This window comes from Melanotaenia boesemani, chromosome 8 (assembly GCF_017639745.1).
Source record: "Melanotaenia boesemani isolate fMelBoe1 chromosome 8, fMelBoe1.pri, whole genome shotgun sequence".
NCBI lineage: Eukaryota > Metazoa > Chordata > Actinopteri > Atheriniformes > Melanotaeniidae > Melanotaenia > Melanotaenia boesemani.
The window spans coordinates 22273470-22296132 of record NC_055689.1 but is presented as its reverse complement, the minus strand read 5'-3'; the positions used below and the strand labels follow the sequence as shown (position 1 = coordinate 22296132).

The 22663-nt window shown below is 39.1% G+C and overlaps 2 protein-coding genes across 8 annotated transcripts; one reads left to right on the top strand and one right to left on the bottom strand.

The window, feature by feature from the left end:
* Positions 1-240: 240 nt before the first annotated feature.
* On the top strand, positions 241-17595 carry LOC121645316 (elongation factor 1-delta-like). 6 transcript variants are annotated; one of them, XM_041993772.1, is made up of 8 exons: positions 241-340; positions 3512-3635; positions 9425-9481; positions 11674-11755; positions 12009-12097; positions 12705-12914; positions 13665-13859; positions 17484-17595. In XM_041993772.1, exons 2-8 carry the CDS (start codon positions 3519-3521, stop codon positions 17520-17522), a joined length of 789 nt encoding a protein of 262 aa, XP_041849706.1. In that variant the 5' UTR covers positions 241-340; positions 3512-3518; the 3' UTR covers positions 17523-17595. The 6 variants fall into 6 exon arrangements, with proteins under 6 accessions (XP_041849706.1, XP_041849708.1, XP_041849709.1 ...); XM_041993771.1 differs by lacking the exon at positions 241-340 and adding an exon at positions 1492-1567; XM_041993774.1 differs by lacking the exon at positions 9425-9481.
* LOC121645314 (E3 ubiquitin/ISG15 ligase TRIM25-like) lies at positions 17500-22562 on the bottom strand. 2 transcript variants are annotated; one of them, XM_041993768.1, is made up of 7 exons: positions 21869-22562; positions 19661-19747; positions 19330-19563; positions 18525-18684; positions 18396-18446; positions 18257-18316; positions 17500-18181 (listed from the first exon to the last, which is right to left on the bottom strand). In XM_041993768.1, the coding sequence occupies exons 1-7, from the start codon at positions 22454-22456 to the stop codon at positions 17661-17663; spliced, it is 1701 nt and encodes a 566-aa protein (XP_041849702.1). In that variant the 5' UTR covers positions 22457-22562; the 3' UTR covers positions 17500-17660. The 2 variants fall into 2 exon arrangements, with proteins under 2 accessions (XP_041849702.1, XP_041849703.1); XM_041993769.1 differs by having other exon boundaries at positions 17974-18120.
* Between the last annotated feature and the right edge of the window lie 101 nt (positions 22563-22663).

Sequence of the window (22663 nt, the reverse complement as noted above, 5' to 3'; positions counted from 1 at the left end):
GGTTTACCCTCAAAGGATCATGGGAAATGAAGTGTTTGACCAAAATGGATCATACCAATCTTGTTGTATTGATTTAGCTAAATTGTGGATCTTTTATGTAGTTAGATTTCATAAACTATTACTTACTTCATTTCTAATTGTATGTAATATGATTTTATATTAAGTTTAAATAAACATTAAAATTATTGATTAAATTGTGAAAATGCTGACATTACCCCCCTCTGGAACAGAATAATGCTGGCCAGCTGTTGACGCGAGCCCTCTTCTACCGTCGGATTACGGCTGTGACAGGACGCTGTGGAGCCACGACTGAGTCATAAAACGTCGAATAAAACTATAAGTAAGTGGGAGAAAGTTGCTTTTTTGTGATTGGGGACATTTAAAAACTTGTTCTTTTTTGTAAAACCCGCAAACTGTTCCATCTTTTAAGTTTTTTTCTGTTAGCGCCACGTGGTCAAATGAGCTACAAGTTGGTGTGGCTGTCAAACAAATTTGTGAACATCATTTAAGATAGCAGCTTGATGTTCAGGCTGTTGTGGGCTTTTTGCCAAATTTAATTGCTATGACTGTGTTACCCGTGTTAATTGTCAGATTTATCACCGGTATTACACTCACATTGTCCATGTTTCATTAGGATTTTAGTGTCACATATTTATATTTAGTAGTCCAGTGGTTCCTTCCATATAGGGGTTTAAATTACACACACATCCAGTGTATTGGAACTGTTTAATTGCTTTATTTCTCTGTTCGTCACTAGCTTCTCACTCCGCCAACAAAAGGTGAGTGCTGGTGTTGAAGCTGCTTTTCAGCTGATGCTCACATGCCATTTGCAAAACCTGTGCAGTTGGAAACACACACACTCAGCTGCCAGTTTAACAGCAAACTACTAAAACTAATGCAGTCTGGTAGAATGCCTGATATAGTAAATCCACTATTTAGGACTAGTTTACCTTGCAACTTTATGATTTTATGTAATATGTTTGCTGCATATACCTTAAAGTTTCTGCAGTTCCGACGTTTTTAAAGTAATTTAATGCAAATTTAGTCTAAAATACCATTTTTTTTTATAGTAGTCTCACAATGCAAAACATATGTCAAGCAGATTTTTGGCTTTTTTACTTGAATAAGCTACTCCTGATTTTTTTTTGGTATTGTTGCTTCTCCAGTTTAGAAGACAGAAACAACAAACAACTGTTAAGACTATCATAAAGCTTAAAATACACCTGTTCAAATACACACACACAAAAAAAACCCATCCAGCTTGATTTTAGCCTGGTGTACCTTATAAACTGGCAAATGAGATTGCATCTGCCTAACGCTGACTTGAGCAAAGCATCATGTTTGTTTGTGTACAACTTGTTTTATATGTTGTGCATGATATCCAAGTGTTTTGAGCTTTTGAATTGTATTTCTGTTTACTTTATAATGTAAAGTCAGTTTTTCTTTCTGTGAATTATAAGTGCATGTTTTCTTTTTTTTTTATTTGCACAGTAGATACTTTGAGCTATTTAGATATACAGTTCTGCAGTAGGCAGCCTACATTATCCTCCAACATGCCAAAGCAAAGGTGAGATACACACTGTTCTGAGTGTTTTAAAGGGAACATCTTTTCATCTTTAATATACTTGCAGTGCTTCCTCATTATTGAACACAGCTGGGTCTGAAAGGGGTAGCCTCCTGTTTTGCAGCACACCTGTCAGGTGTGTACCTGCCTGGCTTGTTTCAGGGTGATACTGCAATGCAGAAACTGATTCTGAATCGAATCACAATTTTTAAGAATAAGTCGGATGCAGTGATTTGAAAATGGTGCTGAGGAAACACTGCAGATTCATTCTAACAGCATTCTAACATTCATTTGCATTACCAGTGTTACACTTGTTTGCTTTTTTTGAAAAGTCCAATGTTTGTTTGTTTTTTTTGTTTGTTTGTTTTTTTTTTTTTTTTAAGGGAAATGTTCAGTTTTATGGGGAAATAAAGCTTTTATTTATCTTCCATCTCAACCATGTTGACAATACATCTTGCTGTTTTACAAGCTTTCCCTGATGCTTCTAACCAGCATGTTCCATTGTGATGCAAACGTCTCACTAAACTAATAAATATAGCTTCTACCTGTTGCTTTTTTCCCCGTCCTCATAATCCTCTGACACATGAGTAGAGAAGACTCGGCATTAGTAAAGAAATGGATCAAAACCACCAGAGAGGAGCCCCTCAAAATGCTATTCCAGTTGGTGCCTTCAGGCAGGGTGATGTTCCTACTATAGAGCGAGGAATCATCAGTGGAGACAACGTCCAGTTTGGGAGGCTGCGGCACCGCTCACGTTTGTCCCAGTCGGAGAGCTCTGGGGCAGAAGAGGAGCGCCTGGGCTCCTCCGTGGAGGCCAGCAGTTCACATGGCCGTAGTCCTGTCCTCCAGGGTGTGCAAGCAGAGGCTATGTCATCGTACAACCGCAGTGCTTTTGAGCATGCTGAGAGCAACTACCAGCGATGGCTTGTGGCTAATGGCAACGGGCCGCTGTCATCCTCTCCACGGAGCCCCAACACCAGAGCACCTTTGACCTTCCACTCAAGACGTGCCCATGGTCAACAACAGGATCAGGAGCACACTATCACCACCGTGAAGGCCTCTGGTACTCCTCACCGTCAGTTCATTAGAGGCCGCAATCGCGCCTCCTCTGAGACCGAGCAGGGGAGCAAAGGCAGCAAGGGACCACACCTGAGGAAGAGAGGACTCTCTGAGACGGAAAGCAGGCCCAAATGGGACAAGTATGACACCTCTCACACAGGGAATGGGACATGATGTTTGTGTTTGTGTGCGTGTGTGTGTGTTGTTTACGATGACTGACTATGATATTATATATTTTGTCTGTCGCACTTCAGTTATGCTAACTTAAGTTTCAGCTTTAAAGCTGGGGGAATTTGTTGGTAGCCATGTCAGTCTAACAAATGTTGTAATGTATGACAATGTAAAGTGTGAATAGTAAACAGGTCTGTCATTTGTATGTTTAATAAAGTGGGTCACTGCTTTACTGGGGGGGGTGGCAGGCAGTGGCTGACCTTTTGTTCCATAATCCAGACTTTGCAGATGAAGCAGCTCTTTTTGTGTGGGGAATTTGTAGCTGTCTGCTGCAGTAATCCATCGCCAAATGATTAGGAGGTGAAATGTTTTTCAAAGGTTGTAATGGTCAGTGTCTGTTTAACTTTTTTTTTTTTTTTAAATGATTCCCCCTTACTGTTTTCACGTTGTCTATACAACTAGAAAATGTCTGAGTTAGATTTGTCTCTTCCCATTCCACCTCCAACTCCACTTGTGGTTCTGCATGCTTTTGTAACCTGTCATTTGGCAAAGTTACAGTCAAGCACCAAGTCATGTTACATCATTTACATCCCTGATTGTGCTGCTTGTAACACCTAAAACGTACTCATGACTGATGGTTAAGAGAAAAACTGTCAAATACTGACCACAGTTTTATGGGTTATCCTATGTCCTCATTGTTCTACTTTCTTTTCTCAGTTCCAACATGAGTGGACTGCAGTGCCTCGCCACAGAGAACATCTGGTTCGACAAACACCGTTACGATGAGGCGGAGAAGCGCTTCTATGAAGGAGCCAATGGCCCCACCATTCAGCAGCAACAGGTGGGAGAGAACCCTTTGTTTGCAACCTGTGACTGATACTACTAATCCTCAGCCAGTTATCAGTGTTTTGTGTGTGTAGTCCAGTCAGTAGATGCATAGCTCTCTCTAAGTCACTGTCTTGTTAGTGTGGGTAATAGTTTCATCATCATTTGTGACCACATTCTGGTGCCTGGAGCAGCTGTCTCATGTTTATGCGACTCGATTTAGAAGTAGCTCATCATAGTGAGAGGAGTCAGGTGGCTTGACAGCTGTCTCAGTTACTCAGTGTGTCCTGGGCTGCAGCAGAAACTGGGGGAGTCCCTACACATGCTTGGGGAACAATGAGGATTGAGACTAGCTTGATCAGTTACAGGTCTTGTAAGGTTAAGTCACCATATTACAAAACACTGTATATCCTCTTTTAAGTTAGTTTTGACTTTGTTATCTTCCTGCCTAAATCCATTGGAGACTTTTTTTTGCAATAGCAGGATTTCTCACATTAAAAGCAAGTTTTAATGAAAGTGTGTTAAACCTGGTACACACAAAGATTTTTTTTTAATCTTATGAGATTTTTTATCTGGTCGAGCCCTCACATGTAAAGATAAAAAATCAGGCATTAAACAGTTTTGATCATACTGTGTGTGGTGAGCGCCGATAATCTAATCACAGAACAACACAGACATGACGATGTTGTCCCGCAACTGATCTATAATCCAGTCCTCCAAGCCAGACATCTCTCGTGACCAAACATCATCTAACAAAAACATAGAAGAAGAACCATAGCAACAACCGGCAAAAAACGAAGAAGAAACATAGTAACAACCAGAAAACACAACACACAGCATGGAAGGGGATATATAGGACGAGGGAATGACGGTGGTCCTGGGAATATTAACAGAGAAAGCCAGAACTGAAAAAAATAAGACTGGAGATGGCGAGAACACAGACTTTATTTACTTCCTTGTTCCTCAGCCAGCTCGCTCTCTGATTGGCTACATTCCGGCTCATGTCACCATCCACACTGTCAAAATTCATAAGTCATCGGTATTCCTCACACATACGAAGATATCGGGTCGTAAATATTGAAAATGTTTAATATTTCTGATTCTCTGCTGTTTTGGAGCTGATTATCAGGACAAATATGCTCGTAACACACCTCAGACCAAATGATAATTGTACAGAAAAATCTTAAAAGACTCATAATGTACGGGTGGTTGCCATCCTTGGTCGGGAAGGGGCAAAATCGGGACAAGAATAGCCCGATAACTTTTATGTGTGTAGCATTCTTTAGAATGATGTGAACTTAAATCTGGACATGGCAGCTAAAAACCCAGTTTTTTCATCATCTGGTCAATTTTGAGATTTTTTTTGTTTTGTTTTTGTTTTGTTTTTTTTTTTAATTCCTTAACATGTCTTCTGTCAGACCTGTGAAAAACAACATTTTAGGTATTTATTTAATGAAACTGTATTTGCATGGAAATATCTTCAGAATGCATTGATTTCCCATTTGGCTTTTTGCTGGACTTATAAAGTCAAAATATCGAAACGCATCTAAAATGTTCTCAGAGAAGACGAGTGTAATCTTCATCTGTAGAAGACAGGACCACAAACACAGATCAGTCAATCAAAACAGGAGCATAGGGACAGCTGATCAGTGCTAGACAGCAAACCGATCTATCTTCATAGATGCAATTTAATAGCTGTTTCACTAGCAAATCTCATTAATACTGAAGTTATATAAAATAAAAGTCAAACAATGTCAGTGAGCCATTAACCGTGAGTTTCCTCTTTCTCAGCTGAACGATAAACAAATGTAACGAGAGAAAAGCTGATCACGGACAGTGGTCATGATTCGCAACAACAGGGGAGGGCGAGGGAGAGGCGGAGGCCAACACAGACGACTGGAACAGTGACATTTTTGCAAAACTATGTGAAAAGTTTTGTTTTGTACCACCTGTACTGTTGATAAAATTTGTATTTTTTTATTTATTTTAAAAACGAGATTTTGTGGGTAAAAAATGGCTCATAACGCCCTCTCCAGGCTAAAACCAGGTTTTGTTTGTCTTGATGTAGAGCCGTACTGGTGCTTCTCTACATTACGAGAAAATTGTAAAAACCTTACAACCCCCTCTCTCCAGATGCAGATAGGCGGGACCTCGCCTTGCAGGCAAAGAAATCCACACCCACCAGCGCATATGAAGGGATGTGAACTTAAATGGTGTAGATTTACTAGTTTCAGACTTCTAGTCTTGCAGAGTTTCTGATGAAGTATTCCTGCAATAGGACGGATTTGTGCTTTTGAGGATTGTAAAAGTAACACCGGACTTTATTCTTTACCTGCTGATCCTCATCTGGCGACAGACAAAAGCTCAAATCGTAGCAGCAGCAACTTACAGCAGCACTTCCTGCAGCTGCCACAACCTGCCGTGAGTCTACACAACTTTTTAGAGCTGCTGGAGCTGCTGACAGGCCAGCTAACGGCTCAGACTGATATGGTTAAGGACCACCTTGTTCATGTGTAGCTGATCACCCCACACCCCCACCCTAACCCTTGCAGCTTCAGGCATTTTTCACATTTGACAGTGGGTGGAGCAAAAAGTAGGGTGTGTAGTTACACTTTAATGCGTTAAAAATTTAACACAATTAATTACATAAGTTACCACCGTTAACGTGTTATTTTTGACAGCCTTAGTTTATAAATGTTCTGCATAGTTGTTTCTGTGAATTTGATTGGACCTGATGTCTACATATGTTTTCTAACAAAACTGTGTTTCATTTTACAATCCAGATATTTAAAGTAAAATCTCTCAGGAGGGCTGCCAGCAGATGTATGAATGTGTGACTGTAATACTGAGTTTTAGATGAAGCTCCTACACATGCTGTTGTCCAAATCTCCATTTAGACACCCAGTCCTCCATTTATCCTTCTGTCTGTATTTTGTAAGTTTTTATAAAAGGGTTTATTGCAATCTCATTCACAGGCTGATTTATAGAACACTCCAAAAAACATGGTGAAAATTGAGATTTTTCTGATTGACAGTATTTTCTTAATTATGTAGTGAGATATATATAAAAAAATCCCCTCTGTAAAAAAATCTTTTGACTATGTGAATAAATACAAAAAGAACTTTAAACCAAGAACTTTGTTGCTAGAAATGTATGCAAATTAGCACAGTTTTTTGGCAATATTATACCTAATTTGCATATTGAAGGTGTCTAAGTGGGAAACTGACAGTTGCACCATGACAAGTCGAGTCATCATGCTAGGTCTCTGCCTTCATGTCTGCTCCCTAAGACTAGTTCATGTAACGTTTGTACTGCAAAATCAAATCTAAATGACTTAAAGCTGATGTGCTTTTTGGTTGACTGCTCAGTTTCTACATGTTCGTGAGGACTTTGTATCGAAAACTTTCAGATTTTTAAAATATCTTTGATAAGAGCATCCATCTCTGTTGCCTTTTTTCCTAACTGCTCCAACTCATCACTATTTTTCACAAATCTGTATAAGGGATGCGCTAATGTTGTCCTGCAGGACATTGCTAAGTTCCAAAAGAATCCCACTCATTGAATTTCCCTTTGGGATTAATAAAGTATTTTTCATTCATTCATTCATTCATAAGGTATGAGTACTCACTAATATGAGTTGTATACATCGGTGTGTAGTGGTAGTGTTTTCATTAATGTCTTTAAATGAAGGGAGTACTAGTTGGTTTTCAGATAAATAGCACAATGTTCTACACATTTAACTTCTGTTACAAAAATGAGGACAATCTCTAACCTGCATTGGAGTTCTTTGCTTTGTCTTTTTTTTTTTTTTTACCTTTATTTCCAGTATGTTAATTTTATGTTGCCACTTATATGGTTCTACGTCCTTGGTTTTAATATTTTGTCAGTTAATTTCATAAATAAGCTGCCATCAGTAAAAACAGTTTTCAGCAGCAGCATAAAAATTGTGACTTTAAAGAGTAGATTCTGTTAAAAGGAAAAACATCCCTCACATCTGTACTTTCTAAGATCTCATCACTTCCCCCTCACTACTCATAAAGAAATCCCTTTTCTTCATGTATAAATGATACAAAGGTCCAGTGGCGTTCTGAGCTAAAGTCCTGGTGACCATCCTGAGCTTGGTCATTTATTTATTTTATTTATTTAAAATCTATGGGTTGGTTGTTAAATTCACCTGGAAAAGCAACAATTGTACTAGAGGACATTTTCAGTGTGTCTGTTAGGTTGTGAGAGTGTTAAAGAGTTTTCAACTCGGTCAAAGCAGTTTCTTCTGGGGTTTTTCAATTACACGGTCTCGCACAGCCTGACACGGCTCTGCACATTTTTGGTTTTCCACTGTGGGCTGTGCAGCATAACTAAAAGCGTTATTTTTCTGCCCCAGTTAAAATTCTAGGCAAGCAAAGTGCATAGTGTTTCACATTGAAACACAGCACTGCTCAAAATCCTCACCCGTGGATATAAAGTCTTGAAAGCACTGAAGTCCTGCATCAAACCTTTGCTCTTTGAATTTGATTTAAATTTGTACATAGAATTTTAAATTCTGGGCTCCTAAATTACAAAACAAAAGACATGGATATCTCCAATATTTAAACTTGAATACTTAAAATAAATGGGGAAAATTAGACTGAATGAAAATACTTTGATTTATTAGTCCAGGGATTAAAATTAGAAATGCCTGTCACAAGACAGATGTGTTTCCAGTCCCTGTCATTGCAGCTTCACTCTGCACTGTAATGATAATCAGTTGATCTGTTCGCAGTGAGGACATGCTGCCCTGTAGAATAAAGTGAAGCAGAGAAGAGCTGTGCTGGTTAAAGTTTGTCAAGTCTAACCACACCATGCAGTGAAAATGCAGCATTTAGTGACATGATGTATTCATCTAGTTGTTGCACACTTGATTGCCCTGAATGAGGCAGTAGTGTGCTGGAAAATGTTCAAGTAAGGGAAAGAGTGGCTGCTGGTAAACATGGATATAAACAGTGCAGGGTTGAAATGTCAAAATCTTCTTTCAAAATGTTGATTAATAATTTTTTATTATTCCTGAATTACAGTTTTAGTCCAGTCTGAATCTGGATACAACTCTCAGTAACAAAATTCTTGTTCATCAAAAGTGGCTCAGATGGCCCACTCCTTGAAAATGACTGGTTGAGAGATTCAGCTGCACCTTAGAGCTATACTAGACTTCACATACGATATCAGGAATGCCAATGAATAGCTTGTATGTCAGATTTGTTGGCAGGATGAAGGAAAAGTTTAAAACATCTTCATTCTTCAAAATCAATAAAGAACACGAAAATAAATGCTGCTGGTTTATGCAGTGAATGTTTCCACATTCACCATCTTGGGAATATTTTATGAAACAGATTTTTGTTTTTGAGACTCAAAATACTTCCTGACATGCTCTCTGTCTGCTGGTGGGAGCGTGCACATATATCTGTGCATGTGTCCGTGCATCGGAATGGAGTGCTCGATCATGTATTGGTAGTAACCTAACATCATGCTGTTTAATAAAAGGAGAAAGTATAGACCTGTTCTATAAGAAAAGTAAAAACATCCCTAATATTATGATAGACTGGTACACTGGCCTTGAAGGACTCTGCTTGTAACTTTTTACTCAGTCCACTGCTTGAATGTAATATCAGGAATGATTTGTTTATAAAATGTTTTCTTCAAGTATGAACTGCTGTGTGTCATGTCTGAAACAGTGGATGCTATAAACTAGCATCTGTATTGGTACCTACAGCCGCTGCTCTTCTTGTCTTCGTGTTTTACTTCTTTTCCTAACCTTGTACATCACTGGGGCAGGTGAAAACAGCCCAGCACCAGGCCAAAGCGCGCCAGCAGAAACGGCAGCACAGAAACGTAAGTCCCTCTGGTCCAGTTTTGCTGCTCTGGCCTGGAAAATGCTGCATGACTGGGATGAACTGCTGGGTGTGCCGACATTGTCTGCTGATGCCTGATGTGGAGTGTCTTACTGTTGTTACAGCATTGGTGTGTCATGATGTCTCATCCTCACTCCTTTTGTTTGGTCTGGCTTATCTGCTGATCTAAATCAATGTACTATCACCTTTTTATACACTGTCCAAAGCTTGAAAAAAGTACAAACTTGGTTTTTTTTTTCAGCATTTTTCAGACAAAACTTGACTTGTCCAGCACTATCAAACTATAACTCACAATACTTATAGCCACCATCATGTGTCCACATTATCCAGAGCATTAGTATTTTAAAAGCAGTAGTTTTTACACTGTAAAGAGAGACTTCTGAGTATTTTAGTGTGGGGATGTACGGCTACCTTGCACCAAGGAATGAATGAAATCAGAAACTAGCAAAAGCTACAAGAAGATACCAGCCAGGAGATGACAGGTCCCAGGTTATTTGTTGGCTACCTGTTGAGTGGGTAGGGGAAAACCCCAGTAATGTTTAGAAACAAACCATGCCCTGCATGAAAGGTGGCTGTAAGCATTCTGACAGGAAGCTGAGCATAAGTTTTTATTTTTATTCCAGATACACATGCGTGCTTTCATCTGGAACTTGGTGTCCTACCATGAAAGGGGATTTAATGGGCTCGGAAATAGATGTTTTCACCTCGTGCTAAGGTAGTTTAGAGCAGTGGTTTTCAAACTTTTTGAGCCACGACCCCCAAGATAAGATGCATTGTTGTTCACGACCCCCACGCAACGACTTACTGATAAATTGTGTGATGTATCAAATAGGTCATCCTGCAGCATCCTCTAAATGTGTGGATGGTTTTTGGTGGTTCACCGCTGTGACAGAGCACCTACATGCCCAATATCACTGTCTTTCATGGAGATATTGTCAAATTCAGATTTTGTAAATGGCATGTGTACTAACTGTGTCTGTGTCTTAAAAACATTAATGTGCTAATTTGAAAGATTTAGCAAGTAACAACAAGTTTATTTAAATTCAGGTGAAAGGCCCACCTGTTCTCTGTCGCATTTAAATAGTTTTTATTTTATTTTTTAAAAGTCTAAATCTGCATTTGTTCCTTTCAAGCTTGAATTTTTTTAACTTGATCATGTTCTATTTCCTTTTTCTTTTGTTCTAATTTGAAATTATGCTTTTTTCTGATGTTTCAATGTTTCTCTAAAGCACTTTGAATCACCCTGTTGTCGAGTTCTGCTATACAAATTAACTTGCCTAATAATGGTTGAATCTAGACAGCCCTGTTAAAAACGAAACAAAAAATCCAAAATTTATTTTATAAATGCAGGGCAACTCCCTGAAATTATCTCACTGCCCCCATTGGGGTCCCGACCCCCAGTTTTAAAACAGCTGGCTTAGAGTACCATCTGTTAATAGCTGTTAATAGTCTGTTTTTAGTTGTTTTTTTTTTGTTTGTTTTGTTTTGTTTTTTTTACTAAATGGAAATCATACTGTAATCTTTGATTTGTCAAGCTGCATGCTTTTATATTCTTGATCCGATTCTGGCTTAAATGTGTTTTTTTTATGCCTTTCTCATGTGCAGTAATTTTGTTTGTTCACAAGCTGCTGTGATTTTTCACTAAGTTCCTCTGCCTGCACACGCCGCAAGTCCAACAACTGAGCTTTTTAAATATATTCATTATGAGCGAGAAAGTACTCAGAGGTTAAAGTTTACCCTTGTTCTGAAAGAACCAATTTAGAGTTATGATGGGTACAAAGCTAATCTAGAGGTACCAAGATAAGAATAAATTGAGTGGAAATGATCATGCCAGGTCCACAGGCAATGCCAGAAGGTTTTAAATCTTGTATTTGTGAGTTTTGTTTTTTTTTTTTTTTTTCTTCACAGAAGTTTTGTGAAAAGCTGCTTGCTGGCGTGGTTTTTAAATGACAATGTAAACTGTAAATGGACAGCTAATTTAAAGAGCAGCTTTGTATGCATTGTCTCCAGATCGTACCTCCAGATTTAGCCTTGCATGGCTTTTTTTCACTTTGTGTTTGCTTCCTAACTTCAGACTTTTTGAATGAATCTCAGTTATGGATGTTGCTTCATATATCATTTCTGTCTGACCTGCAGCATGACTCGTGCTAATTAAACTCATTCTTTGCACAGTCATCCTCACATGGAGTGGGAGACCAGGAACTGGTTTCACGCATGAAGAGCCTGGAGCTGGAGAATCACACACTGCACAAAGGTGTGTGTGTGTTTTTTTAATTATTTATTTCTTTTCTTTTAGAGATACCACAGTTTAAATTATAAGCTGAATCTGCTGTTTTTATTTGGCTTTTGGGTTCCATGGGTACTTCTAAGCTTATTTGAAAACTGTAGGCTAATTTAAGCAAAAGTGCTTTGAAACCTATTATGCCAGACAGGTAGTTTCTCTAAGTTTCTGCTTCCTCCAAGGGATAAAACAATCGCTTACAGTTCCTGTTGTGTCTGCATGTTAGTGGTGGAAGAGATGAGGGCTGTTCTGCAGAAGCTGGAGTTCAGAGTGGCTACGCTGGAGAAGTCCCCTGCAGCTGTCCCTTGTTCCAAGGTACACAATGAAAAATAAAGTAGACACGGCAGATAAGGGCTGTTCAGCTGTGGTGTTCGCAGGCCACTGTCCTGCAGGTTGTAGATGTTTCACTGCTTGTGAATAGGTCGTTGTGCAGAACTTGACAATAAGCTGTTGCACCCATTTAATGCGAATCAGGTATTTTGGAGCAGGGAAGCATCTAAAACTTGCAGGATAGTACCCCTGAAGGTGTTGAATGTTGAAGTTGAATAGCCCTGCTGTAGATGTTCACTGTGTCTTAATGCATATTTCTGAAAGAGGCAACAGATTGTTGTCCCTGTGCAAGCGCCTAGAGACGGTATCAACTGTTACATTTATTAGAAACAAAAAAAATAAGCCAAATTAAATGTTTTATGTTCCATTTTAAAGGTTGATTACATCTTTTCCCTCCCCATTTGCACTGCATGATATGATCATATGCAGTGCAAACGAGAAGTTAAAAGATGTAATCAATCTTTAAAAAAGAAGAAAAAAAAACACATTTTGCTTAATGCAGTGTTAATTTATCTGTCACTGTGATGCTAGAATCTTATTTTGGTGTTTTTTGGGTTTTTTTTTTTCCTCCTTCTTTTCCCCACATGTCCAGGCTGCTCCAGTTCAGGCCGCTCCAGTTAAACAGGTAAAAGTGGAGAATGGGGATGAAGATGATGACGATGACATCGACTTGTTTGGCAGTGATGAAGAAGATGAGGAGGCAACGCGTCTCAAACAGGAGCGTGTAGATGCCTACGCTGCTAAGAAAGCCAAGAAACCCGCCCTCATTGCCAAGTCATCCATCATACTGGACGTCAAGCCCGTAAGTACACGTGTGGTCTTTTCTACTGCATTCTCATACAGCAATTACAAGTTGTGGGATGTGTTAAATTTTTTCAATTTTGATTCCTAGATTAAGGTTGGGTAAACGTATAATTCATTAACAGGGAGGCGTTAAATAACTTCGAAAAGATTTCAAATAAGTGCAGCATCTTATTTGTGAGAAATCAAGAAATCTGAGTTGTGCTATGGTATGCAACAGGACCACAGGTGAAAAATGGAAAGGGTGTCAGAATATCTGATCTAAGGCATCCTCCTGTTTTTGGGACCCTTCGTTTGAGTCCCGATCCAACTCTAAAGGATGGAGCTTTACACACTACAATCAAATAATTATTCAAATCTTTCATCACTTCTTCTTGCGTGACTTGGCATTAAGAACAAAGCAGGAACAGCACCGTGTTTAAATATATTGTCGTTTCGTTTAAAGTCACTAACCAAGAGGAGTAAAACTGCCAGATGTTTGTCCTCCTTTTGTTTCTGTTACATTTTTCTTTTTGTAATTCAAGGATGGCATTGTCGCTAATACGTCATGCCGTTGCATAGCTGAAACATTTGTCGCTATCTGCTTTATACCCCACAAACCAGGTGATGGTACAGTTGGCTGTGGAAAAGCAAAAGATCAGAGAAATGGAGATTTTGACAACAAATCTGTCTGTAAATGTAAAAGAAGGTTGCACAAATTACAACCAGGCTTCTGACTGATTGTTTTGTCTCTTTTTTTTTTTTTTTTAAGTGGGATGATGAGACGGATATGGGGAAACTGGAGGAGTGTGTGCGTTCAGTGCAGATGGACGGGCTCCTGTGGGGCGCTTCGAAGCTGGTACCAGTCGGATACGGCATCAAGAAGCTGCAGATTAACTGTGTGGTCGAGGATGACAAAGTTGGGACTGACATCCTGGAAGAGGAAATTACCAAGTTTGAGGACTTTGTAAGTCACACTTACTTCAATGTCATTTCACCTTCATTTGATTTATTTCTTTTTTTATATATATATATATATATATATATATATATATATATATATAAATTTATTTTAATATCTGTTTTAAAATGACCTGCAGAGCTTTTAGAATGACATTTTGCTTCCAGCCCAGTATAATGAAGCTGGAATTTCTAATGTGGTCACACAGCATGGAAGCATTTGCAGTTTGACAGCATCATCTGTGTGTAGAGTTAGTCAGTTTAACGCACACAGGGAAGATTACTTGGTTTATAGTTTTTACATGCATTATTTAAACAAAGATGGCAAACACACACAAAAAAAGAACCAAAATTGTGAACCATGTAGCTACTGCAGTATTTTCTACATCATAAACTTCCTCTATTCAGTACATGGCTCTGTTAAAGAAGCAATACAGACTCAGTCTCATCCAAAGTCAAACAAACCAAAAGCAAAGTTGTTTCACCCCAAGGTTTGCTGTTGTACGCTGCCTGTAGACCAAAACAAAATGCATCAGGAGCCACACCTCCCTCTACCACAGCTCCTCATTTGCAAACAAATATGCAAAGTGTAAAAAAAAAGAAATCAGCATTTTGTGGAACATGTCAAAGTAACTGTTGTTTACCTGTCCAGGAGAAGAAGAGCTTCTCAGTCAAATTGTAGCTCCTTTAGCTCTTGCAGTGTTCTCCACCTTAGAAATACAAGGGCAATGTTAATCCAGGTTACGTTGCTTTCTTTATCTGACAACTTCTTCCTCAAAACCATTGTTTTTTTTGTTATTTTTTTTAGAGATAATGTCAGGTCCTCACATAGCAATTTATTTATTTATTTATTTTTTTTTATTCCTTAAGTCTAGAAATGATGAAACTCAGCTTATTGCCCCTTTAAACAAAAAGCTGCACATTGTCAGTGCTCGATGCTTCATCTGGCTGTCTAGAGATATAGAGATTTTTAGAGATATTTAGTTTCTTGTCTCACTTTTCTGGAAAGAGCCAACTGTTGTCCGATTACTTTAATCATACATGAGTCAAACAGGGACTAATGACTGTGGGATTGGGAAAATGTAGCAGACAAACTGTTTTGACAACTGGGTCTCTTGGTCTGGTCCACACTCCAGACCACTTGGTGGCAGTAATGCACCAATTAGATTTTCCCAACTGCCAAAACATAAAGAAAAAGAACTGCAAACCAGAGATCAGGGTTAACTGAACGCATGAAAGTGAGAAAAGAGAGAGACATAGAGAAACAGATAACTGTGATGAAAGAGGGCATTTTGCTCTTGGTTTAACAGTAAATGTGTTTCTTAGTACATCTCCCTCATGTCTGATATGAGTATAGTAAGTTACATAGTTATGTCATGTGTGTGTGTGTTTGTGTATGTATGTATATATATATATATATGTGTGTATATATGTATGTGTGTGTATGTATGTATGTATGTATAAAAGTTGTCATGGCAGCAGGGCATTTAGTTTAAAGTTTTGTATATTTTAGGTACATTCTTTCATCATAAAAAAGCTGAATATCCCCAACTTTTTGTGTAAAGTGTATTTTAGAGACGGCATATAACACTTACCTGCATAAAATTAGCTGTTGCAGAATGACTGAAAATCTCCACAAATATGTCCACAGCAGCATTTTTTTTATAAAGTCAAGATGTAAAAGTGGTTATATAAAAAGGGGAGGGGAATTAAAAAAAAAAAAACAAAAATCTCAAAATTGGATCACAATTAAATTGACATCAATCTCAGCAATGTGCATGAGGCATTTCCAGTCAATCTACAAGAGCTAGCTGTGGATCCCTCAGCACACTCCAGTCTACTGGCAGAAATGCACCTCTGAGCTTGTTGTTAACGTTGAAGAAAACCCAAGAGTTAAAAAAGAAAATAATAAACACTGAGGAAGGCAACTGAACAGAAATGTTAGAGAATGTTTGTAGCTGAAGAAAGCTATGAAAGTGGAGGCTGAATAAACAAATTGGCTTCATCACCTGAAAAGGTATCGACCCAGTGACTACACACACAGCATGGGAATGTGGGCGATGAAACTCAGTGCAGCAGTTCTTGTAAGGCAAGCTTCAGCGAACATAATCTCATTTGGGTACCACACTATATAAAAAACATTAAAAACTAAGCAAAGAGATAAAAACAGCCGTAAACTTTTTTTAAAATGAAAGTATTTTATGTTTCGATCATCATTAATATACTTTAAAAAATGATGGCATTAAACTCTGTACTGTGATCAAAGATGAATCAATATAGTTTTCTCTTTGAACGCTGCTTTCTACAGACGGTATACACAGCATACAGGAGAGGTTGAGGCTTAGTTTGGAACCAGTTCTCTCTGCATCTTGTCTAATCGATGAGAAAAGGCTGAGCAGATGCTCCCAGTCTAGGTTGTGATCTCTCTTGAGGAGCTTGTGGGGAGACTCCAGCCACCCTGCACATATTGCTTTGGGGAGGGAGGCGCAGGTGGGCTTTGCTGAAAGGGCTGTCTAGGCTCCTGAGGGAACAGAAAGGTGATGGTTTCATTTTGTCTCTGGAGAAATGAGTATTTTGTGAGGCTACACTGTGCTTGTATGAGATTTTTTTTTTAAACTTATTTTTCAAGTCAATTTCTTTTCGCAACAAAATGTTCACATTGAAGGTTCTATTGCCCATTAATTTGACAATGTCCTTGGGTGTCACCCACCAGCAACAAACTGAAGCAATTAACTCAGATTTTAAAAGATGGACCACTCATGTAAAAATCTTTAAAAAATAACAATTTTAAGCGTTTACCTTTATCCCATAAGCACGCATAGTCTGACCTGTATCCTTGGACATTGTGCATGTGCATGCACGCTTTGCAGTGTTGATGCTTAAATAAATCATGCAGCTCAACCTCCGCTGCACAGGACAGTTATTTTAACACTACCACTGTGAAAATGATGCAATATAAAGCAAGCTTCACAAGGACATGGCTAAATTTGGACTGAACCAGTTTTGCAAAGGCAAATAAACCTAAGACCTAGGCTCTTGAATTTAACTTCAAAATTAGATAATAAAATCAAACTGGCTTTAGCTTTTATACCACGCTTTTCATATGCACATAGTGTATAATTATATATCGCAAAATCTGGCAATGGAAATGCATTTGTTTTCTTGAAAAATGAGCTGTTGGTCGCAAACTTTTATAACGTAACTGTTTAAAGCCTGACCCAAGAAAAAATAGGGAGACAATTGTAATTATTTTTTTATTTGAAGTCTTTATTTGGCCCTTTAACAGAATGTAAAAAGGAATTAACAAATAAATTTTCTATATTTACTGTTTATTATTGTAATGTCAAAATTATTGTAGTGTAGAAGGAAAGTATCCACCAGGGGGCAGCAGACAAATATCAGCTTGTGTACAGCTGGGTTTTGAGCAAAGTTTTTACCATGAAGTGGTGCAAAAGGTTTCAAACTGTATCAAATGTGATATATACAGCATTTAAGGGGTAAATTACTAAAGTCCTCAATATGACGGTTTTAGGAAAACCTATTTTTAACAGGCAATAAATCTCATTTTGCTTAATATGTTCAGTTAAATGGAAAACTTGACTTGTTTGTTTTTTCTTTTCTTCTTCTGCAGGTCCAGAGTGTAGATGTTGCTGCCTTCAACAAGATCTAAGCCTCACCTGCTCCACCGAAGTACTGTTGCTGCTCTAGCTTTTACGGTTAATAAAAAGTTGAGCATTGAGCACAAATTTGTCTTGATTCGTTCTTTTGAAAGTAAGGCGAAAAAATATTATTGAACCAGTTTTACACCTCAACACAGCTTCAAGGTAGACCCTAACCCCACCCAAAACCCAGGATATAGAGGCTGGGTGAATGTGGTCTTTTCTTTATGAATTAGAGCCATCTTATCAGAAACATTATAAAATGCTAGAGTCCCAGCCCTGAAATCCAGATACACCCCTATTCTGCCGCTGCAGGGGGCAGCCACCGTCACACTCTCCTTTTTGTGCTGAAATGAGCAGATCGTGGTGGAGCAGTCCAGGCTCCAGGATTTGGAGTTGTGTCCCAGCTTGCAGTCACTGCCGCCTCCACTCCTGCTCATGCTTTTGTAGCAGACACCGATGGAGACCCCTTTGTTTCCGGCCCACTCCACCTCCCAGTAACAGCGACCGGCCATCCCAGCTCTGCCCAGTACTTGAGCCCAACTGGTGAAGCGGTCCGGGTGGTCGGGGTAGAGCTGCGACTCGGAGCGCGTTGTCACAGACCTCCAGCTGTCAGAGAAGCTTAGGTAAGAGTTGGCTGTGTTGGGATCTAGAGTTAAATCGTTATAATCTGGACAAAAAACATGGTGGATTAGCATCACTGGTTTCTCATAAAGGATGCAGAATGTCTGTTAATTGTACTCACACTGGAGGAATTCAGCTCTTGACTTTGGGTCTGTGTTGAATGAAATGTCAGGGTCTTTAGCTACGAAGAGATGAAAAATTAAACCTGCAACCTTAGAAGGCTGAGCTAAATGTATCTGCACCCAAAACCCCTCACATACCTTTAGGCTTTTCAGAGGTGCTCAAATGACTGTTGTCCTTAAGTGAAATAACTACAAAATAAAAACAAATGGCATATTTATAGATAACACCAAATTTAAACAAGTCTGCTGCAAGATGCTGTAATGTACCTTTATTAGATAGTTTGTTGAAATCTTTCTGAAGTGCATCATTCAGCCTGTCCTTTAGATCAACCAGGGCTCCTCCAATGGTTTTATACATAGAGTATGTCATTGCATCAGTGTTGGGCATTTCCACAGCCTTTGTAGGGAAATGAAGAGATTTGCACTTCTGCAAAGACGTGCAACAACCAAATCACACAATAGTGAACAATAAGCCTTGGATAGTTTTTTTTTTAATGGTCTGAGTAGTTATTATAATAATATTGTAAATCGGGTTCACATCTGCAGTTCAGTTCACTGGATCTGGTGTGAGGAATGTTGCTAAATTATGCTCCAGTAGGATTTCATTCAACATTTAAACGCTGGTTACAGTAAGGACAAGGCATATTTATTTGTATAGCACATTTCATGTACAAGATAATTCACTAGTAATACACTGGGTGTAAGTTGTTTACATTTTAAGGGGTTTTCTTTAACAAATGCAATGTAAGATTTTTTTTAACTTCCAAATTTATATTTTGGTCTTTGAGGCTAAAATATGTTGAATTCCAAAATACATCAGTCTAGTGAGGAAGCGGGAAAAGTCTTCCTGCCTTTTCAATGGAAATTTAGTGCAGGTGTGTTTGCAGCAGGGTTTTCTACAATCTGACTAAGCTTTGATTTGTTTTTCACCTGATCCTTTACGTTTCTCTGGCCTCCTGCTTTGTTAGCTTAAATATTTTAAGAATGAAAAAGGGTAACAAGAACTTCCTTTTTGTAATAAAGATGTAGAAGACTACGGCAGGCCAAATCCTGCTGTTTGTTTTTAACGTACCTGGAGGAAGTGAATGTCGTCCTCTGTGTGAGAAAGCCTCTCCAGCTCTGCTTCAGTCCTCCTGAGCTCAGCTATCTCCCTCTGTATCTTGTCCAGCACCTCCTCTGCCTGACTGACAGCCACTCTCTCCTGGATTCTGATCAGCTCCTTCACCTCACTGCTTTGTTTCTCAATGGATCGGATGAGCTTGGAGAAAATCCTCTCGCTCTCCTCCATTGCAGCCTCTGTGCAGTGCTGTGGAGGATAAAGTTATATCTGCTTTTTAAGAAACTTACACCACACATTTGGTTTAGAATAGCATGCAACCACCGTGTGTAGGCGTAACGCTCACCTTGATGTATCTGATGATATATCGAAGTTCCTTCTCTGTGTCCCTCATCTTCTGCACAGACTTCAAGGACGTTTCTCGGAGTCTTTTCTAAGAGAATATAACATGGATTTTTTTTAAAGGAGAAGTCTCATGCTGCTCAGTTAAGTAATTCCTCTACGGTTGGCTTTCAGTCAAAGGATTGGATTACATCCGCAGGTCTTTGGTCTATCAGCTGCACTAACATCTGAGCAAAAGATGGGACTGCAGGACCAAGTCGCATTTCACTCCCCCTGTGTTCAATTTTTCAACAGAAGCCTTCAAAACAGGCCATAAAAAGATGTATCCTGTATTTCAGACCACATACAAATTCAGTGTCTTGTGCCTCCACTCAAACTTCAGACACCACAGATTAGAAATGAGTCACCATAATAATTTATTTATATACAGCAAGGTTTAAAAGAAGTATTGCAGACAGAAAACATTACATATGCAGAGTTTAGTGAGAAATTTCTGAAGCAGCATATGTCCTGACTTAAGGATGTAGAGATGAAACAGACATGGGGGTTAGCTGATCTAAGCTTCAACCCTTTATGCAAAAGCAGCGCCTGAGACGCAAGCTGATGGCATCTACATAACCAAGAAAAACCATGACAGAGCTTATAATCTACATATTAAAGGAACAGAATATCTTTGTTGTTGTAATGAAATTGGGTGGGCATTCCTCCCACAGTGCCATAAAACACAGACTATATAAATACAATCACAAGTAACTATAACAAACACGAACACACACACACTAATGCATATTGTAAAATAATAAATGAGGTGTGTTATCAATATAAACAAAATAAGAACATACAATAAGTGTGTGCTTGATGTAGCAGTGTCAGTAAGGTGCATTTAGGGGTAAGGCATTAAGACGTTTCTAAGGCTGTCCAGCTGCTGATAATTCTGAGGTCAAAGAGGTGCGATGGGTCAAAGAAACCAGCAATTTATATTTAATCTACCTTCGTATATCAATATCCATACACCAGGTGCTCATTTAGAAAGAAGGGATTCATTTTGTTCAAGTCAGGAAAGCTTGAACCTGGTTTGCAGCTATGCAACTGGAAACAGTGAGTCGAATTATTTACATACTGGTTACATAGAAAAAAACAGCATAACCTCTGCAGTGTTTTCTATTGCATGAATATAAATATTTTGCTTTCGGTTAACTTTATTATAACTCAGGTTTTTCTACATTTCATGGTTTCAGTCCGTTTGGTTTTGACCTCGAAGTTAAGCGCTGACTTTTGGGAAATAATTTCATGTTGCCGCTGGCAAAGTGAAGTATCATGACATTGCATTTCTCATATTTCTTTATGTTGGGGTTACAACAGTTTAATAAAAACAAATGAAATTTCACCAATCAGGAATGCGGCAGCTCTCTGTACCAGGGTGAACGCACCTGGGAAAGAATCTTTATTCAGTCATTTACTTTAGATGAGTTATCAAGTTCTGGCTCAGGTGGAAGAGCGGCCGTCTTTCAATCAGAAAATGGGTGGTTTGTGCCCTGGGTTCCCCTCAGCTTAGCACAGAGACTATAATGAGGAACGGCTGCCAGACCTGCAGCTGATGCAGCAGCAAATTTCTGTTCTGGTAGACTTCCTTGCTCTTTAGTTTGAACATGATCAGGAAGACTGTTCCTCCATGTTCTCAGTAAGTTAAACTAACCTGCAACAGCTTTTTAAACACACAGACTTGAGATAACTGGGTTTCTTTTTCCTCAGTATTCTTTTTAATAAGTGCCTGAGAAACAAACACTTGTGAGAATAACTGAGTATTTCACAACCCAAATCCAACGGATGCCGTGTTACACTGGCATCAGTGTTTTAGATTTCATGTTTAACCACATGAATGCATAGAAGTTATAAAGAGAAAACCTTTCTCCATCTCAGTCGCTGGTCCAGCGCATCAACTCAGGATAAGAAAACCTTGATATTCTTCTCTAAAAAAGCAGCAGAACTGTTACTAATAATATGACTAAAAAAATAGTGAAATACTCTTATTCTGTCATCTAAATGTATGCTGCCACTTGCAAATGACTTTGGATAAAAGCATCAGGTAAATGTAAAAATGAAATACATCTATAACAAACTCTTATTTTAAATGACTGATCAGGGTTTAAATGCCATTTCATTTTAGTGGTATTAATAATTTTAGAATTTTTTTTTTTCATTTCTGACTTACTTGTTGAGTTGCTCTCTCATCCACCACTGAGACCGTGTCATGGCCCTTGTGCTTCTCTTTAACACACTGCGAGCACACACACTGCTGGTCGGTGTGGCAGTAGAGCCGCAGTAACTTCTCGTGCTGTTGACACAGCTTGTCTCTCAGCTGATCGGAGGCTGGGATCAGCTGGTGGGCTTTTCTGTGAAAGCGTTCTTCATGAACTTTGAGGTGAGAAATGCAGTAAGACTCTAAGCATGAGAGGCAGGACTTCACAGCCCGGCTGTTTCTCACCCTGCAGACGCTGCATTTCACTTCCTCTGGTCTGTCCAAATGTTGAGCTGCAGCTCGTAGTTGTTCACTTCTGAGAAACTTTTCCACCACTTCACCCAGAACGGTGTTTCTGCTCAGCAGAGGTCTCGGATTAAACACCTGCCGGCACTGAGGGCAGCTGTACTGGTCTTTCTGCTTGTCCCTGTTCCAGTAGTCTTCAATGCAGTCCAGACAGTAGCTGTGTCCACAAGGGATCGTCACGGGGTCTCGTAAAACCTCCAGGCAAACTGGACAACAGAACTGGTCCTGATCAACAGAAATAGTTGCAGCTGCCATTGCTTACGCAGCCTGAATTGAAACAGAAAGGGACAAAGATGGGCGTGTCTCACAGGTGAGCTGTAAAAAGAAAAAGAGGAAAAAAAAAAAAAGGCTCTGGTTTCACTCGCCGCACCCTGAAGCCTCCAGTCACAGCCAGCAAACCTGCAAACAGGCTGTCCTAGATCAACTGTGCAAAGAGCAACCTTTTGTCAAAGTGCCTCTCCT

Bases quoted from the DNA above. Each gene is read 5' to 3' on its own strand.
- LOC121645314 (XM_041993768.1), bottom strand. From the start codon at position 22,456: ATGGCAGCTGCAACTATTTCTGTTGATCAGGACCAGTTCTGTTGTCCA. The intron at 19,564-19,660 runs GTGAGCGTTACG...TATCCTCCACAG, and splicing joins ATATCATCAGATACATCAAG to CACTGCACAGAGGCTGCAAT. The intron at 18,317-18,395 runs GTATGTGAGGGG...ATCTCTTCGTAG, and splicing joins CACCTCTGAAAAGCCTAAAG to CTAAAGACCCTGACATTTCA.
- LOC121645316 (XM_041993771.1), top strand. The intron at 3,636-9,424 runs GTGGGAGAGAAC...TCACTGGGGCAG, and splicing joins CCACCATTCAGCAGCAACAG to GTGAAAACAGCCCAGCACCA. The intron at 9,482-11,673 runs GTAAGTCCCTCT...TTCTTTGCACAG, and splicing joins AGAAACGGCAGCACAGAAAC to TCATCCTCACATGGAGTGGG.